We start from the raw sequence: 20,430 nt of genomic DNA, 5'->3' as shown, positions 1-20,430 counted from the left end.
GAGGGCGGATAAGAGGCAGCTGTTCTTGGTTGACGGAAACGTCTTTGGCTCTGGAAACGGCTTCTAGTGGAACCGAAGGTCCTAGCAGCCCGCGGCTGATCCTCCGGCAGCTTGTGGACCTTATTCTCGCCGAGTGACTAGATAATCTGGTCCAGATCATCTCCAAAGAGTAATTTCCCTTTGAAGGGTAGGAAGCCCAACTGGGTCTTGGAGGATGAATCTGCTGACCAGTTGTGGAGCCACAGGAGGCGTCTGGCAGAGACTGCTGAAACCTTAGCCCTGGCCAGAACTCGGAGTAGTCATATAGCGCATCTGCCCATATGCTATCATGGCTTTCAGGCGGTCAGCCTGCTGCGCTTCGGCAGGAGACAGCTCTTGTGTACTGAGGAGCTGTTTGACCCAATCGGAGTCCTGCCCGTTGCGTGAGGGAACTACAGATCTCCGCTCTGAAGCCCAGAGCAGACACCTCTAATATTCTTTTGAGATAGACCTCGAGCTTTCTATCCTGCATATCCCGTAGGGCAGCACCTCCCGTCACTGGAATGGTAGTTTGTTTCGTCACTGCAGATACAGCCACGTCCACTTTGGGAACCTTGAGGAGCTCCAGAAAATCGTCTGGGAGTGAGTATAGCTTATCCATAGCTCTACCCACCTTGAGGGAGGCTTCAGGGGAATCCCATTCCCGGGACAGCAATTGCAGTAGCATAGGATGGGAAGGAAAAGACCTCGACGGTGGACGTAGACCTGAGAGCACGGGGTCCCCCTTCTTAGCTGGTGGAGAAGGCCCTGGAGGGTCTTTGTGGATCCTCAATATCCAATTCCTGCACGACATATGAAATGAGCGGATCCAACTCATCCTTCTGGAAGAGACGCAGTAGCGGGGATCATCCCCTTCCATCTAAGCCATCAGAGAGAGTTCATCCAGGTCTGGGTCCGGGAGAGGGCCTTGAGGAAGAGGAGCTAAGCCTCCCCGGAGGAAGATGGACCATGCAGATCCTGGAGGCACCTTGATGAACCCCAGGTCCTCCCTGAGGGCATCCCGGAGGCTCCTGGGATCAGCCATCCTGCTCACCTTAGGAGGCGGCGGCTCAGATCTTGCTGCTGTCCCATTCTGGCCAGGTAGGCATTAAAAGCACAAAATTCGCCGAAAATGGAGGTGGTCCAGAAGAAGGCACCGAGCGGAGGTCTCCTGCGGGTGGACAAGGGTCCATGGGGTTGACAGGGGTCAGGATCGGTGTCCGAATTGTCCCCTGGCTGCTCTAAAGCAGTCGGCTCAGAATCAAAGATGGCCGCCGTTCCCCCGCTGGGCGGGATCGGGGCTGGCCTCCATGCATCGAGGCACGCCATCGAACCTGCTCATCCTGCCGGCCACGAGGAACCCTCTCCACCAGGGAGGCATTTGCACAGATCCCTTCACGGGAGAACCGGGCTCTCTGCATGCACAGCACCTCGAGGACCGCGGCATGGGACTGTGAGCTGAGCCGCTGGTGAGTGGCTGCGAGGAGCAGGAAAAAACCCCCTCTGTAGCACTACTCCTTCTCCCCGATCTGCCTGAATTGCTATTTACACCACACAGAGGAATGTCGCGTCTCTGTGGAGGCTGCCCCAAGGGAAAACGACTTCTCAGGGCAGCGAGTCGGCTCAGAGGAAAAAGGGGAGAGGTTGGACCACCAACTTGCACCCCGGGGCTTACAAATCTAAACTGCATGTAAGAAAGGTACAAAAACGTACCCCCACAAAGCAAATACAGCAATGGAGACTGAAAAACAGCTCTTCCTGCAAGTTAGATTGCTGGGCCCTAGACAAGGGTCTGAACTTTCCCTGTCTCTCTCTTTTTTTTTTTTTTTTTTTTTTTTTTACTATCCTCTGTTAACCTTGATCCATCTTAAGATAGGAAGGAAGCTAAGAAATAGAGAAAAGAGCACTAAATTTAGCTTTTCAGAAGTCTTAGTGGGGAACTAGAGTTCAGCCACTCGCATCTGCTGGAGTCAGCAGAATACTGAAGGATGACAGAGGGCGCACTAGGTTATATGGGAGCACCCTTCGAAGTTTTCTCTGACTTCATCTGCTGGAAGGGGGACATAACCCACTGTCTGGACTGATCGGGTACGTACAGGGAACAAGGAAATTATGGAGTGGAGCGCTCCCAATATGGCTTGTCCTATGCTGTACCAGCGGGGACACAGTACCATACTCCATCCAAATCAAGGGTCAGAAGTGCTGGGAGAACAGGGCCAGAGATATTATAAACCTCATCTAAATTAATGCAAAACTAAAAAAAACAAACTAATTTAAACCATGAGGGCTCCAAGACACACATAAACCATGGTTCGTCACCGGCTAGACCAGTGGTTCTTAACCTTTCATGACTACGCTACCCCTTTCAGGAGTTTCACGTCTTGTGTATCACCCGGTTTGCAAAAATTAAATTTATAGAAAATACTGTACTTGCTTTTGTTTTTCCTATACCTTGATTGTAAAGGTCCCCCTCCCCCCTTGGTTTCTTCTTTGCTTTCATCACCTCTGTCTTCTAACTTTTGTTTTCTGGTTTTCCTTCCTTTATCCATCTCACTTCACCTATCTCTCAGATCTTTCTTTATTCTCATTTCTCTCCATCTCTCTCTACTCCTCCCATTTCTCACCCTTCATCTACTTGCCCCAACGACCTCTATGAGCCCTCCACGTCTTTGCTAGTTTTTAGGCTCCCTCTCTCTTGCTCGCCATCTTTCTATCCTTCACTTTCCCTGCACCGCCAGACCTTCACCTCCCTCTCTCTGACTTACTCCCCCACATCAGTCCTTCATTTCCCTTTCTCCCTACCTCTCCCCCCCATACCTTTCACCTTTCCTGATTAAACTCCTCGCACTAATCAGACACTCACATTTCTCTTGATCTCACTCTCCCCGTTTGCTCTCTCCAACTTTTAACTCCTATCTCCAACTCTCCATTTCCCTAGTCTTGTTCTCTCTCCCATGGCAACTGGAGAGTGGCAATGCAGCAACCACCAGAAACATGGAGTAGGACTCAGTTAAAGCAACCAGCCATAGGACTAGAGCAGAGAAAGCAGGCACTGCAGGGGACAGTAAAAGTTCTGCACTTCCTGTCTACATGGCTGCCTCTTCCTCCTACCCCTGGGCTGGCTTCATTTCCAATCAGGAAGCTCATGTGATAGAGAGACAGGAGGATGAGGAGACAGCTGTGTGGACCGGAAGCACAGCACTTTCACTGTTCCCAGCAGTGTCTGCTGTCTCTGCTTTAATCCTGCAGCCAGCTGCATCTCCCGTTCCTCTTGTGCTAGTGATGGCAGACGTGGGCTCCCCTGGTAGCAGCAGTGATGCTGTGTGTCTTCATTTTACATCTCCAAGTCAGAACATGGCAGCTGACAGGGTGCCCAAGATCTCCTGCCTGAGGTTACTGCATGGCAGGGGTGGATGCTTGCTTTCCATAGTTCAGGCTCACCCTGTCTTGGTGGTCTGGTTCTGTACCTTGGGTGAGATCCACTGCTCCGGACACAATTTTCTCCATTTTTAACTCAGAAGGTTTTTAAGATTTGATTTCTTTTCTCAGTGCTTCTGTCCTGCATGTCCGCAATGTTTTAAGACCTCGCTCCTCATCTGATGGCCACAGAACTCTCACTCCATGATGGAGGAGAGCTAGGACCACAGATGGGAAAAACCTGAGGATTCCTGACATTATTATTTTCAGAAACAAGAGGTGTGAAAGAACTGGACAGAATATTTAGCTGGAAGGGTTGCAAGAGTGCTGTGAGAAGGACGCAGCGACTATTCACAAACAGCGAGACGACCGTTCAGTAACCTATCACATCCAAGGTTCTGTTCAAAACCAGGTTTCGGGCACTAGCATTCAACTTATCCTTACATACATACGGGCCAAGGGCTGCAATGACACTGTGACCCAGGAAGTTCTCCAAAGAGCTCATCCCAGTGCTGCTTGGACTGGGCAGCATTACCGTATCAGTTCTTTGCTTAGTCCTACCCGAGTGCACATTCAGAAGCCTTGGCAGCACCGGTTAACCTTAGAGAGGAGGCTTGATACAAGAATCAAACTTAGCTCCGCAGGACCGAGTACTAACTACAGAGTCCTTTGGTTTGCACCCCCCCCCCCCCCCCGAAAAAAAATATACATAAGAAATAGGGGTCTTTTCCTACTTTGGGTGAAAGTCATGTTGAGTGAAGGCAGCACTGCCAGCTGGAGAATGGCTACTGAGTATAATCCTGGATGCTCGGAAAAGGAAATCATCGAGTAACTGTTTTATCAGAGATGGACCTGCAAGAGAAAATGTTCACAGCCAGTGTCAGCAGGCACCATCCGTCACAGGCTGCAAGAGCATTTGGCACCCTAGACGAACCTTCGGTCATGCATCCCCCTCCCCCAACTTACGTCTAGCACAGCGCTCCCTCGGCAGTGCTTTCTCCTCTAACAGTATCAGTTTTGGCATAGCACCCTTCTGGGCTTCATGCTGGCAAGATTCTGCTGCCTCCCCCAACATACACACATGCTCCCCCTCTGTCTCTCACCAAGCACGTATGTGTGTGTATGAAAGAGAGGGAGCATATTGTGTATTGGAGAAATTACTTACCTGATAATTTTGTTTTCCTTAGTGTAGACAGATGGACTCAGGACCAATGGGTTTATGCTCCCCTGCCAGCAGATGGAGACGGACTCAGGTTTCAAAACTGACATCACCTTAGATACACCCCTGTAGGGACCTCAGCCCTTCCGTATTCTCTTCAAAAGCCACAGTGGATATACTATTGAAAAAAACTTGATTAGAAATGGATAACCGTAACTGTACTCAACCAAACAAACATTGAACCCCAGTAAGATTATAGACACCCTTATCCAGGGACTGGATGGCAGCTTACCCGTAATCTCTTGGAATCGATATTCACTACATGGGCGAATCCTTGGCACAGTTCTGGGCAGCCGTGGGTGGGATGCTGAGTCTATCTGTCTACACTAAGGAAAACAAAATTATCTGGTAAGTAATTTCTCCATTTCCTAGTGTGTAGCCAGATGGACTCAGGACCAATGGGATGTACAAAAGCTGCATCCTCCCGGGCCTGAATGTCCAGGTGATAGAACTTGGAGAAGGTGTGCAAGGAGAACACAGTCGCCGCTTGGCAGGTATCGACAGGATATAGCAGTCTAGCTTCCACCCATGAGACAATAATGGCTTTCCTGCCTCCACATAGGCTCCCGTGACCACCTCCTTAATCCAGCGAGTTATGGTTACCCGCAAAGCAGGTTCGCCCTGCTTCCTTCCACCGTGAAGGACACACAGGTAGTCCATCTTTCAGACCGGTTCTGAAACTTCCAGATACCGCAAAGAAAGTCTACTGACATTCAAATGACGGAGGAGTCGGTATTCTTCCAGGTCCTTGTGCTTATATCTAGACTGATTCAAATGAAACGCCGAGACTACCTTGGGCAAGAAGGATGGAACGGTTCGAAGCTGTAACGTCTCTGGAGTCATCAGAATGGGGTTCTTCTTTGGTTCCATTATAGAATCCGCCCCAGGAACTCCCAGCATTTTCAAGGTCTGGGAAATCAGGGCTGGCAATTCATCTCCATGTAAAAAATGTAACATGGTCCAATACGTTTCTAAACCAGGAGGAATTTCCCCATCTTCCAAGGAATCTATATCCTCCTCCATGTCATCCGGGTGCCTGCCAGGGATACCTTTGGTGAGGTTAGGCATGCCTCGAAGACTGCCAATAGTACTGGGAAAGGGAGGGCTTACCGGCTGAGGTTCCGTCTGGACAGGGGCAAGCGAGGTAGCAGACTGCGCCTGTACGAAGGCTTGAAGGCCCTGGAAAAATTCCATCCAAAAGAAGGCAGTCGGAACCATGCCTAGCCTAGGAGGTACTGGGGGTAGGTGCTGCTGAATTTCCCTCTCCACGGATCACCCAATCCTGCGGATACTCACATCCGGGGTACTTCCAGTTAAAGCTGTGGCTAATCCTCTGAACAGGAGGAGTTGGCCTTAGCAAAACCAACTCTCCTTGGGCTTCCTCACAGTTGGAATTTAGGTCTGGCTGTGAAGCCCTAATGCGACAAGCAGCGCAGAGAGCAAGGTGCTTAGGTTTCTTGGTTGCTGGCGCCACTGGCGGTGGTAACTGTGCGTTCCAATCAGCTCGTACTTAAAAAATTATATGTGCACAAAATAGGAGTGCCCAGATGGGGTGTGGCGAGGCATAAGCTTTGTCCATGCGCGCTCAACTTTGTCTTTATGTGCTTACGATGTTATGCACGTAAGTTCGCGCTAACGTTACATGCACTGCGCATACTGACATCCAACGTAGGTCCATATGGAACTCACAGAAACATGTGCAAGATGGCACCGATGAGGCCATCCATGTGTAGTTCCTAAAGTGGGTCTAGCCCACCAGGGGATGTTCAACCCATTCGGAGGCCCAATTGCCCTACCCCCACAGGAGCAGGAATGACGTTGGTATGGCACGCCCAACATGGAGACAGGACGATACCCACCGGAAATCCTTCCACTTGGTCTCTGGATCAGTAAATTCTTTTTTTCTTACATACCTGGGCTGAGTGCTTAGTGGCTGAGTACAGAGACAGTCACTGCCACACTCAGTTTCCTGCACCCTCTGCCTTTCAGCTGCTTCAGCAGCAGGATCTCTGAAATCTCCTCAGGAACTCTCAACTGGGGGAGGGACCTTTAGGAATCACCGCAGGAGAGCGGGGCTCAATCTTTTCTCCAATTTAAAAGTAGAATTTCTTCTTCCAAAAGATACAGCAAACCCCATAGGGAAAGCATGTCTACATCTGCTGAGGACAGCGAAATACTGAAGAGCTGAGGTCACTGCAGGGGTGTATCTAGTGTGATATCAGCTTTGAAACCTGACTCAGTCTCCATCTGCTGGCAGGGAAGCATAAACCCATTGGTCCTGAGCTCATCTGGCTACACTCTAGGAAATTTTGAAGTTCATTTTCAGCCCACAATCAGGCAGATACCCCTTATACCGTAAGGGGTAATAGTGTGTCGAAAACATGCGGCCAACCCCCCAAAAACTAATAGCGCTCATCACATGCAAATGCATCTTGAAGAGCCTATTAGTCAGTCGCCCAGGATACTGAAAGTAAAATGTGTGGCCAAGCCGCACAAAATTCTAAGCAACCCGGGAAAAGTGTACAGAAAAGCAGAAAATACTGCTTTTCTGTACACCCTCCAAGCAATATTAAGTCAGAGGAACCAAAAATTAAAAAAAAAAAAAAAAAATCTGCCCACCGGTCAGCAGGTTAGAAAAACAGATGCTCAATTTTACCAACTTCCATTTACCTAACCCGTGACTTTCAGCAGGTTCGGAAACAGACGCTGGTAAAATAGTGTTGGTTGTTGGGACCCGCTGACAGCCACCTCTTCGCTAATAAGGAGGCGCTAGGGACGCACTATTGTCCCTAGCGTCTCCTTATTAGCGTGACATCTCATACCGAGCACAGGCTCTCCCGCATTTTTTACAGTATCGGCCTGCTTGTGACTAATTAAGGTACCTAAAAGCAGATGCTCAATATTTTCTGAATACTGGGCTCTGAGCTGCTAGCCAGTTTCAGTGGCATTGAGCTAGCCCTGAAGAATGACCCACTTCATCAATGCTCTGCTTGTCAGCATGTGGGGTTTCGAGTGGCTGGCTTCCCTTTGTGTGTTGTAGGATCCTTTTCGGTGATCTCATCTTTCTATGCCCTGCACATCAGTGCTCACAATGGACACTCTTGAAAATGAGATGGCCTCCCCCTTCTGACCTCATTTTATCATCACCGATCTTGATTTTTTGTTCAAATAAGTCTTCAGAAAACAAAAAAAAATGCCTATGGCAACTAAAACAAGGAAGATACGATTTGTATATGGTTTGTGCGACCTTTCTTTAGGTTGCCTGGACAGGGGAAGGAAATTAACCAGTTTACTGAGCGGATGTGAGCTGGACGTCACGGAGCAACCAAACACAAACACACCCTGAGGGTCTTATATTCTCCAGAGAGACCCTTTAATGATTCGGGCATCTGCAGACAATTCTAATGGAGGGGCTGCTTTACCGAGCATTTCTTTCTCTGTGCCACACAGGAACAGGAGAGTCTTTATGAGTCTTAAGTGTCCTGCTAACAAAATGTTGTCGGCTTCGCTGGTCTCGCACTCAGCTGTGCGATTGGGTTCAAAGTTATCCAGCCACGTGATCTCATCTTCCAGCATGGTGGCCGGGCTGATGCTCAACTGCTCCATTTCTGAAGCTAGGGAGGGGGAAAAATTAAAAAAAAGTCAAGCCTTAAACCTTTCCCAGTGTATTTCAGCAATGCCCAGTCAAATCGAGTTCTTTCTTGCTGCACGATTCTACGACACTTCCGATACCTAGCTCTCTTCCATCAGAAAAAGCTTAGTAAAAATATACTCACAGTTATTGGCTGCTATTAGTTTTACTGCATTTTATTTCCCTTAACTGAAGGATGAAGAGGATGCTGGTCACTCTCTCTCAAAGATACAATTATTATACATTATAAACTAGTCGACCCTAGTAGGTAATCACCATAAAGGCAATGCATTTGCTTGGCTAACCTTGCTGAATGTAACTACATCGGTGCTAACTCAACAATAGCGATGCACTATAACCGTACAATACTTAAAACTAAAAAGGTTTAGAGTACAAAAAATGCTCAGCAAACAAGAATATAGTAACAGCAAATATATCTGGCACTCTAGTACATGCTAAATTGTTCATCTAATTATAAATGGTCTAACTTGATTGGAATACAAAACTATCAATGCCTAGAAATACACAAACCATATTTCACAGTGCTGTAATATTTGGCCGCAATTAGATAAAACCAAAAAAAGGCAGGGCAAAACACACGCTAGATGTGCTGTTGAATTTACAAAATGGACAATGTGGTCCCAGCGACAGGGTCCACCATGAACGCTCTTACATGGCCACTTTCATCTGTGCTGAGAGCTCTACCCTCGCCTTTTCTGGAGTCAGCCCAGAAGCAGTGGCCGACTCTACAATGGGACTGAAGAGCAGGTTTGCTTCTAGGCACAAAGCCTGCATGATTATGGAACAGAACATCTTTTGGCCATGGATTTTAATTTCCTGCAACTTCAGGAAGGGAAAAAAATGTACCCATGTGACAAAAAGGGTGCAAAGCACACTCGGGGACTTCAACTCAATTCTTTTTATTTGTAGTTTCTGAGCAAAAATCCCCCAGCACCTTTTGCAGCAGCTTTTGCTTGCACAACTTCTGTGGAAACGTCTTTCCCTTCTTGAAGTTGCAGAGAATTAAGGGGTGCATAATCAAACCACCCGCGTTCTGGTAAACCCTGCGGATAGTTTTCACCTACAGGGCTAGTTTAGTTTATTTACTCGGTTAAGTGCAATTCCATTTGACATCAAAGAGGTTTACAAAAACCAATACATAAAAATAATACACTGAAAAACACAAAAGTATTCATAAACAATTAACCATATAATATACAATAAAATAAAAACATGGAAAATTCAAAACAAATTGGTCAAATAAAACTAACTATAATGAAACCAGAAAAGCATATTAAGAGTACAGGAATACAGCATGCTCAATATACAGCATAAAAAAACCCCCAAAACGTACCTAGTTTTGCCTTGATTGCTACCTACAGAAAAGCACCATGTTTGCTTTTTGAGAGAGTAATTTCTCAAGGTAAACTTACATGGGTAGTCTTGATTATTCAGAACTATCCGTGTAAGGGCCCACCCCTGACCAAACTCCATCTTGGAAACACTTCCAAACATACACGGGTGAAAGTCCCCATGTTTGTGACATACCTGGGTACTTTTACCTGCGTACATGGTGGGCAATAATCAGAAAGCCCCTTTCTGGAGGTAGAACAGCTTTGATTGCCTCCCCCCCCTATCTTTAAGCGGAAGATCTGCTGTTTCAATACTGTGCAAGGAAACAGACTTGCAGGTTTTTGCACTTTTTTGGCTCTAAATATGCCTAATACTGAAACATGGCTGCTAGTCTTTCAGAGGGTAATTTTATATCTCCATGCATAGCGGATATTAAGAGACAGCCAGATAACTTATCCAGCTAAGTCTGGTCGGCCCATAGAGCTGTCCTAGAGTTAAGCTGGATAAACCTGTCCGGCTAACGTTAAGATAGCCAGATATCTTCGGCGCCATGGCTGGATAACTAGTTATCTGGATAACTGGCCGAGCTGCACGGCAGCTGAATGTGGACCGCCTAAAAATCAGTATTCAAAGTTCAATAAAATGTGCTATAGGACAAAATAAAATCACAGCAGTTTACAAAGTTAGCCGGACAAACCCGAGTTTTGAACTTCTCTCCCCTCTCAACAGTTAAATTTTACTGGATTAAAAAAAGTTATGATGGGGACATTCAGGGGGGTGGGGGGTAAGTAACTTTGCTAGGTCTGATCAGAGAAATTTCAGATCTAATGCTAACCGGGTAACCACGTCCTGCCTTGTTAAATATTAAGAGGTTAATGTGGAGGGCCTGACTGACACGGCTGCCACTGGATCCCCGTCCTTTCTGGCCCAAAGATAAGAGAGAACAGTGCAGTGCTGGGGGACCCCCCCCCCTTCCTCTCCTGCCCATCCCCCTCTGATGTTTTACCAAAACATTTCTGCCCAGTCCCTCCTTCCTAATCCCGCACTCCCATCTCTAGATATTTAAATAAAAGGCTGTGGCTCTGGGCCCCCTTCTCCCCCATCACCCAGCCTGGAACCCCTCCCCAAAACCCGGGGTCAGTAGAGTCTTACCTTGCCCCAGGGTCTCGCATTGCGTTAGTGTATACTGTCAGAGCCACCCTGGACGCCAGGAGCATGGTAAGACTGCCGCCTCCCAGCTGGTGGGTTTGGCGTTTTGGTTTTTTTTGTTTTTAATTTAAAATAACTAAGGCAAGGGAGAAGAGCAGAATTAGGAGGTGATGGCCTGGGATATCTTAAGCCTTTCTTTGCAGGTTTTATGTCGCAGGCCTTGTATCATTTCGGTAGCCCTTCTATAAACTACCTCCATCCTCCTCAAGGAGCCTTCGAAGGGGTGATCTCTAGAACTGAACAGAGTATTAAAAGGAAAAGTCTTACAAGTGACCTAGACACAGGCACTGTTACCTCTTTTTTCCCCCACTAATACCACCTCTACTTTTATTCTGCCATTACTGATGCTGGACTTGGCAAATATCATATGCTGCTCTCACCACCTTTCTCCACTTTAAAGCTTTAAGTAAATCCTTCTTTTCTTCTCCGAGCTGTGATGATGAATTCTTCACTGTCACAGTCCACAAGTGTTTTTCTCTATTAAAATTTACCTTGTACTTATAATATTTCTATCCATTATTCAGATTTATTACATTTCTGGAGATACCTGGGTAACTTCAGAGACATTCTAACGCTTATTTAATTACTTTTTTTTTTTTTTTTAAATCTACTCTTGCTTTTTACTTGGCCTTTTTACTTGTCTCCCAATGACTTGTCAATAGAGATAGGAAAATTGGTTCTTACCTGCTAATTTTTGTTCCTGTAATCAGTCCAGACAAGTGGGTTTTGCATCCCTACCAGCAGATGGAGGCAGAGAATTAAAAACATTTCAAGCACTGCTACAAAACCGAGAGTGCCATCTACAGTCCCCTCCGTACTGACCTGTACCCAAGCCAGATAATGTCCCTTCAAAACCCCCAATCAGGGCAAACAGAAAACCTGAGGTTAGAATCCCCTGGACTGGAGCCACCGACACTTCTAGCGACCAAAAAAAACAGTCTGATAACAAAAAAATACCCCTCAACTTATTTACACTGAAAAGATCTCATCTGAACAAATGGTTTCTCAACCAACAGGAAATTCAGTCTTTCGGAATCGTTGGGGTGGGTCTCTGGACTGATCTGTGGTAATACAGGAACAAACATTAGCAGGTAAGAACCAATTTTCTTTTCCTGTTCATACCCAGATCAGTTCAGACAAGTGGGATGTACCCAAGCACTCCTAAACTGGGCAGGAACCCAAAAGTCCTGCATGGAGAACACTCACCAAAAGACAACTGTACATCCAAACGGTAGTGTCTGGTGAAAGCATGCAGTGAGGACCACAACGCAGCCCTACATATCTCCTGGGAAGACAACAACTGACACTCTGCCCAGGAAGTCGCCTGTGCTCTCATAGAATGCGTCTTTAGACCACTTGGAACTTCTCAACCCTTACAAACATAGGCCGAGCAAATGGTCTCCCTTCAGCCAACGTGAAATTGTCATTTTTGAGGCCTTATACCCTTTCTCTGTGCCACCAAATAATACAAAAAGGTGATCTGAATGGCAAAACCTATTAGTGACTTTCAGATACCACAACAGAACCCTCCGCACATCCAGAAGATGTAGATCCCTATCCTGAGGCGAATCCTTAGACTAATCTGGCTCAACCTCCTGATTAACATGAACAGAGGATGTCAGCTTTGATAAAAAGGAGGGAACCGTACGCAATGTCACTCCACTATCAGAAATGCGCAAAAACGAATCCCAGCAAGACAGGGCTTGTAATTCCGAAATCCACCTGGCCAAACAAATGTCCACTAGAAACACTGCCTTCAGAGTTAAGTCCTTCAATGTCGCCCTTCTTAATAGCTCAAAGGGAGCTTCACAGAGTACTCGCAGAACTAAGTTAAGGTTCCAATCCGGACATAACTTTCAGACCGGAGGACGCAAATATTTAACCCCCTTTAAAAACCGAATTACATCCAGATAAGAGGCTAATTATCTCCCTGAAAAATCTGCCCCTAAGAGCCCCCCCCCAAGGCAGACACTTGAATTCAAAGCGAGCTATACACTAGACATTTAGAAAGCCCCTGTTGTAAAAAGGCTAGGATCTAAGACACGTCCACCAACAATCGATCCAGTCACTGTTGCGGACACCACGCCTCAAACTTCTTCCAGACCCTAACATAAGCCATGGACGTAGAGGGTCTCTTAGCTTGGAGAGTCGTAGAAATAACAGACTCTGAACAGCCTTTTAGACACAACCGCCTCCTCTCAAAATCCAAGCCATGAGACAAAAGTGATTCTCCCTGTCCAAAAATATGGGACCCTGCCAGAGGAATCTTGGCAGGTGGGTCAACCTGAGAGGACTTTCTATGGCGAGAGAGACCAGATCTGCAAACCACGGTCACCGTGGCCACTCCAGCACCACTGTCCCCGGATGAGACTCTATGCGCCGGAGCACTCAACTGACTAGCGGCCAAGGAGGAAACACATTAACAAGGATTCCCATCGGCCAAGGGCACACTAGAGCATCCAGACCTACTGCGCCAGTCTCTCTCCTGCGAATGAAAACCTCAACTTCACATTGGCACCCGTTGCCATAAGATTTAATTGAGGAACTCCCCATCAAGCACAAATGTGATCCCAGGCTTCCAGGGAAAGCTCCCATTCCCCCGGATCCAGTTGCTGCCGACTGAAGAAGTCCGCCTGAACGTTGTTTGCTCTGCAGATGTGAGAGGCTGCTATTCCTTGGAGGTGATGCTCCGCCCAAGCAAACAACTGCTGAGCCTTCAGAGCCACTGCATGGCCCTTTGTTCCTCCCTGACGATTGATATATGCTACTGTTGTCGCAGTGTCAGAGAACACTTGGACCATCCGACCCCTGATCCAAGGCAGGAAGGCCTCCAGAGCCAGGCAAGCTGCCCTCGTCTCCAGGCGATTGTTAGACCAAGACGTCTCCACTACTGACCAAAGACTTTGAGCAGACTGCCCCAGACACACCATCTCCCAACCCTTAAGACTGGCGTCCATAGTCACTACCATCCAATCCAGGGTCTCCAGATCCATTCCCTTTTCCAGATTGTGACGTGACAGCCACCACGAGAGACTGGACGTGAATTCTCCCAAAAGAGGTATGGGGAGACTATACTCTTCAGACAGCGGATTCCACATGGACAAGAATGCCTTCTGTAAAGGTCTCATGTGCGCAAAGGCCCATGGAACCAAATTCAACGTCGAGGCCATGGAACCTAGAACCTGCAAATAGTCCCAGACTGTTGGTACCCACTGACAAAGCAAACGCATTACCTGCGCCTGTAACTTTAACACTGTCCGAAGTCAAGAACACCCTGCCTGTCTGGGTATTGAACAGCGACCCCAGATATGCCAATGACTGGGTTTGAACTAAATAAATGACTCTTTGCCACATTTATCACCCAACCCAGCAAACTCAAGGTATTCATAACTTGCTGGATTGACTGAACACAGTCCTCTTCCATCTTTGCAGAATGAGCCAATCGTCCAGATATGGATGTACTAGAATCCCCTCTCGCCGCAAAGCTGCCGCCACCACCACCATCACCTTTGTGAAGATTCTGGGCACTGTGGCTAATCCAAATGGGAGGGCCCGAAACTGAAAATGCTGTCCCAGCAACATGAAGCGAAGATACTTCTGATGATCCATTCGAATGGGAATATGGAGGTACGCCTCTGTGAGGTCCAACGACGCCAAAAACTCTTCTCTGCGTACTGCTGCTATTACTGTGCGCAAGGTCTCCACTTGAAACCGCGGTACCCACAAGGACCTGTTTAACTTTTGCAGGTCCAGAATTGGCTGAAAAGTGCTTTCCTTTTTGGGAACCACGAAATAAATCGAGTATTTTCCTTGTCCCTGGCTCCTCCAGCAGGACTGGCATTATTGCGTTTAAATCCAGCAACCTCTGAAGTGTCTCTCTCACCGTCTCTCGCTTGCTTCGAGATGTGACATGGGACTCCAGAAAGGCCTCCCGGACTGGGCGTGAAAATTCTAAGGCATAACCTTCTGTCATTATTTATTTAACATATTTCTATACCGGACTTCATGAATGGGATTCATATCAGGCCGGATTACATGGAACTAGGGGATAAATCAGAGTAACCAAACAAGAAGGTCGAAAAAAGCAAAGTTACATATAACAAGGGGATGAAACTTGGGAGCTATAGTAGCTAGGAAGCAAACAGAGAGGAATAACTACATATAAATCAAATAAGTCAGGTTATGAGATTAGAGAACATTCAATTCCTTGAGCTGAGTCTGACGAGATATTTGAGTTAGGGGAAGGCTTGGAGGAAAAGCCACGTCTTAAGTTTTCTTCAAAAGGTAAGGAGGCAGGGTTCTAGTCTAAGGTCGGTCGGTAGCTTGTTCCAGAGGACTGGGCCTGCTGTGGAGAACCTCAAGAAACCAACGGTCCAAGGTAATCTTGGCCCACTCCTCGTAAAAGCTGAACAATCTGCTCCCTACCGCTTCTACGGAGGAATGGGTGGCCCTGGCTTCATTGCAATGACTTTCCTCCACTGGTCCCCTGACTGGCGACTTCTCTGAAAGACCTTCGGGCACTTTGAAAGGACTGCTGTCATCCACCTGATGGCTTGGTCCCTGAGCCCATAGAGTTCTTGGTCAAACGGGTCTGATGCAAGTCCCGAAAATGGGAATGCGCCAGAAAAACCTTCTTGTTGCTCCTCTTGTCCTCAGGGACTTGGTTCTCTTTGGACTCCCCTAAGGTCTTCATCAACTGATCCAAATCGTCCCCAAACAGGAGTTTTCCCTTGAAAGGAAGATTTACACAACTGGGCCTTGGACCACATGTCCGCCGACCAGTTGCACAACCACAAAAGTCTGCGGGCCTCCACCGCCAAGACCATACTCCTAGCTGAAGTGCAAACCAAGTCATACAGGTTGGCCTATGTCATACATGACATAGGCCACTGTAGCTTCCAGCATGCTGAATACAGACTACCGGCATGCTTTCTGACCCCAACACAAACATGCCCTCTGCATCATGCTGCCACAAATCGCGGCCCGAAGACTCAAAGTGGAAACTTCAAACATCTGCTTCAACTGCAGTCCTGGACATCCTTAAGTGCCACAGAATCGTCCACCAGAGTGGTCATCTTTTTGGTAACCACCAAAACTGCAACATCCACCTTAGGGACCTTCAGGAGCTCCAAGGTATCCTCCCTGAGAGGGTAAAGCTTTGCTATTGCCCTGCTGACCTTTAGGCCCGCTTCTGGAAAATCTCATTCTCTGTTGACCAACTTCCAAATCTTTTTCAGCAAAGGAAAGGCACTAGGCGGACCCACAAGCCTTCCAGGACCGGATTCACGCCTTTATTATCAGACTCCTCCTGAGCCACCGGCGTTCCTCCAAAACCTGGGGAATAAGGGGGCACAACTCCTCCTTTTTAAACAAATGAACCACTCAAGGATCATCTCCCTCAAAGACCGGAAAACCATCCAGATCTGGATCATCCTTTTGAGCATCCGGGTCAGCATTCGCGGCCGCATCCGCTCCCCATGGAGCTGAAGAATCCTACTGGAAATCCGCAGTGCCCTTTTCCCTATGGCTGCCCCTGAGGCACAGCCTGAGCACAGGACCATGCATTAAAGTGTGCCGACCACACACCACATGCCCTGCAGGCAGCGACAAGCAGTTTAGGTGCCACTGAACACGCGGCCGCAACAGAGGAGAACCGGCGAGCTCCACTTGTGGGCAGACAGACCACACACATGTGGTAACCTGCTGCATGCACAGTGCTGCGCCGTTGCGAACTGCACGCGAGGGAAAACTAGGTCACACTTGTGGCCGCTGCACAGCGCTCTGAATGAGCCCGACTACTCACGGGAAAACAACCTTCAGCCTCCCAGGACCCCCTGAAGTGAAGGAAGAGCAGTGCAAGGCACTCACTCATCCAATCCTGCTGGCACTGACTGCACTGCAGTCAACGGCACCCTGCCCGTCAAGCCTAACTGAAGTTCCTGCACCAACAAACAAAAACCTTTTTTTTTTTTTTTTTTTAAACAAAACTTAATTCAAATGGAAAAACAAGCAAGGGTACCTTCCCTTCAGGAATCATCAGGCAACAGGCAGAGACTTCAGAGGTCGCGAGGGAGCAGGTCCCCTGGCTATCAGGACCTCTGGTCACCAATAGGCTAAGCCAGTCAGCGGTTGCCAGCCCCCTCCCCCGCTCACCCGGCTCCACCTGAGGAATGGTCCATGAAGGAGCCTAACACCTTAGAGAGCTCCAAATCCAAATAATTTTCTCGGCCCACTAAATGTATTTATTTTTTTTTTACTCAGACTGCAGGTTTGCCCCTCTACTATCTGCTGAAGACAGAGAAATACAGGTCAATATTGAGGGGCTCCAGGTGGCACTCTCAGATATGTAGCAGTGCCTCTAAGCTTTTGTTCTCTGCCTCCATCTGCTGGTAGGGATGCAAAACCCACTTTTGTCTGGACTGATCTGGGTATGAACAGGAACTAATCATTTCAAGTCCTGCTAGCAACTCAGCTAATAGGTTAATAAAAGGCCTGTGTATTTTCATTCAATATTTGATTTAAAACTAATCTTCATAAGCAGGATACTTGAGATTGCATTATGAACACTTACATGTTAGATCATCCAGAAGCTGGCACCTTAAATCAAAATACTCCATACACTGAGCTAGAAGTCTGAAAGCATACACAAAATATAAAAAGTATTATGAATATCAATGTAATCTATGATAAAAATATCTATTAAAGATATTAATAGTCATTAAAATTTATTAAAGATATTCTACAGTTTAAAAGAAGCACAAAATCTACAAAGGAGGGCAAAGACCAGGAAAATTCTTTCAGATATGAATACCATCAGATAAAGTATTTTTATCTATAGACAAATAACATGACAACTTTCAACCAGTAAACTGAACAGATACAATCTGTAAATCGTAGGAGAGCCACATGTAAGAAACTTACAGATCTCGCTTTCACAAACTGAGTTTTGTGCATAGACCTCTAAATTTTCTTTTAAAGAACCAAGCAATCTACGCACATATACATTAAAATCAAGAGGGCTTTTTAAAGAAAATACAGGAAGAAACATTCACTGGGAGAAGTGTGGCAGGAATTCCCACTGTTTGGTGCTCACGTACTCTCCCCTTCAGGGTTATGAGCTGAAGAACGCTTCTTCCCAGGAGTATGTTTTACAGGGTGATATTTTGCCATCACTACTCTCGAGGTCAACGTCCTGTGGCTGCATTCCCTCCTCCTTACCCACCTCTGATTGATGCCTCTCATAATGCTTGTTGGGGACCAGAGAGGCAGCTGAGCAGTGAGAATAACGCTCAACAAGAACTGGTTGGGTTTCTGCACATCTGGATAGGTCAAGGTATCTGTCTGACTAAGAGTATAGAGCTGGTCACAAGCAACACGACGAATCTGAAATCACAGCATTAAGAAAAACAACATAACTTCAGACTTTGCTATTCTTAAAAAAAAAATAAATCTGCAATTCAAAAATATAGATACAAAGTCAGCTTATTATTCTTAGAGGAAAAATAAGAGTTATGATTACTTTTACCATTAACAATAAATTAGGTTGAAAAATCCCCCCAAAGAAATCCAGCTTTAAATAGTTTATTCAAATACGTGAATATACAATATAAAAAATCCCTTCAACGATAAGTGGACGGAAGAATATATTAACAGGATTAAGGACCTGTGATGTTAATGAGGTAGTTTATTCAGCAGATGCCCTGGAATTGTTGACTGAAAGAGGTTCTTCTCTATCTTACAGCTGGACCTTCAGAAAGTACAAGAACTTACCTCAGCACTGGGTGATCCAAGCAGAATATCAATGATGAAGTCAGCCACACACGGTAAATTATAGAAAGATCCTAAAATGAATTAAGACTAGCATGTAACTTTATTTACACTTTTTTTTTGATACATGAATACAAACAATGTGTATATAATACTTTGGGGATTTTGCTTGCTTTCATTTTTGTGCAAGAATCCATTAACTGCAGAAAGCACGTTTGTCATTTATTTTTGGTTTTTAATTTAGCATCTCAGAATTCCCATAATTAAAAATAAGAGCAAATTTCAGAAGGCTAGAAAAAGACCGACCGGCGTGGTCGCTCATGTGCGTGCATGGTTTTAGTGGCTCATGAACATATGAATTCAGAAAATCATGTAATGACCCCACAAACTCAATACAATCAGGCACTTTTGCCAATTTCTGTCCTGTTTTCTGCAAGCGAAGAGCTGGATCATGGATGGTGTACACAATTGCCTATTTCTAATGGTATGGTATCTACTGACATTAGAACATGACACAGAGAGAAGTCTAATCAGTTGGAAAGTTGAATCCACTGGAAAAATTCCTAGAGTACAGGCCCATTAACAATTATTTAGCTAGATCGCCTTAGGTGCCTCTACCACCTGCTTCTGGGAGTGAGCAGCATGGAATGGGCTTTCCTATCTGGGATCTGACGGGTACCTCAAATGACATGAACTGGCCACTGTTAGAGACAGGAGCTGGACTGACTCAGCTTGGCACCTCTTTGATCTTAGGTTAACATAAAACAGAATCTAAACAGGAACGTACACAACAACAATGCATTTAGCAGAATTGCTTACCTGGAACAGTTGCTCTCAGAGGACAGCAGGATGTCAGTCCTCACACGTGGTGACATCATTTGATGGAGCTCGGCACAGAAAATTTATATCAAAAGTTTCTAAAACTTTGATTGTGCCTCACTGGGCATGCTCATACATGCCATTATTTATTTAAATCTTTTTCTATACCGTCGTTAAGGTGGGTACCGTCACAACGGTTTACAGTAAGGCACAAAAAGTAATGCTATTAAAATCTATCAGTTTACACAGGTGCCATAAGGTTCGGTAACAGTTTTTAATCAATGTGTCCATGCTGGGGTCTCTTCACTTTTGTAATTTAGCAATGAAGATCTATTTTTGGGGGAGAAACCAGTTTCATGGAGAGGCAGGTGGGTTTTGTGAGGACTGACATCCTGCTGTCCTTGATGAACACCTACTAAGAGTTGCTTACCTGTAGTAGGTGTTCAAAGACAAGCAGGATTGCATTCCTTACACATAGGTGAGGACCGCAGTTAAAGGAATCCCTAGCTACAGGCTGCCTCCAATGAAAAAAGGGGAAACAACAACAGGTGCCAAAGGGCACAACAAAAATATTTACTTCACTGAACTATAAGAAGCAGCCTTGAACAGCAAGAATGAGCCTTATGACAGAAATGAGTTGGGTTCTACAACTAATTATGGGGGACAGACTGGCTAAGCTTACTGTCATGTCAGCCATCCCTGTCCAAACAGCAGTGAGATGTGAATAAGTGGAAAGAAATCCACATCATAGCCTAGCAGATTCCCTCTCCAATGGGGACCCATAGTGGGTGAGCCACCGATGCTGCCATACACAAACAGAATAAGCTTTGACATGGTCCACTGGATTCAGACCCGCCTGCACAAACAGGAGATGGAATCTGCTAGCCAATTAGAAATAATCTGGCAATAGAAATCCCCAGCTTATTTGCATTAAAAGAAACAAAACGTTGGGTGGACTTTCTAAGGGCTTCAGTTCGCTCCAGGCAGAAGGCCAAAG

At 46.3% G+C, this 20,430-nt stretch overlaps 1 protein-coding gene across 2 annotated transcripts in view; it reads right to left on the bottom strand.

The window, feature by feature from the left end:
* USP24 (ubiquitin specific peptidase 24) overlaps window positions 1–20,430 on the bottom strand; it is a 268,241-nt gene that overhangs the window by 102,078 nt on the left and 145,733 nt on the right. For both annotated transcript variants that reach the window (XM_029618249.1, XM_029618250.1), the window contains exons 36-40: window positions 18,618–18,688; window positions 18,070–18,230; window positions 17,419–17,480; window positions 8,077–8,268; window positions 4,170–4,287 (exon numbers count right to left, since the gene is read on the bottom strand). In XM_029618249.1, coding sequence (XP_029474109.1) covers window positions 4,170–4,287; window positions 8,077–8,268; window positions 17,419–17,480; window positions 18,070–18,230; window positions 18,618–18,688 — 604 coding nt within the window. The remainder of the gene's footprint in view (window positions 1–4,169; window positions 4,288–8,076; window positions 8,269–17,418; window positions 17,481–18,069; window positions 18,231–18,617; window positions 18,689–20,430) is intronic.

This window comes from Rhinatrema bivittatum, chromosome 10 (genome assembly GCF_901001135.1).
Source record: "Rhinatrema bivittatum chromosome 10, aRhiBiv1.1, whole genome shotgun sequence".
NCBI lineage: Eukaryota > Metazoa > Chordata > Amphibia > Gymnophiona > Rhinatrematidae > Rhinatrema > Rhinatrema bivittatum.
Note: the sequence above shows the minus strand (reverse complement) of the source record. Positions and strands in the feature narration are given on the sequence as shown.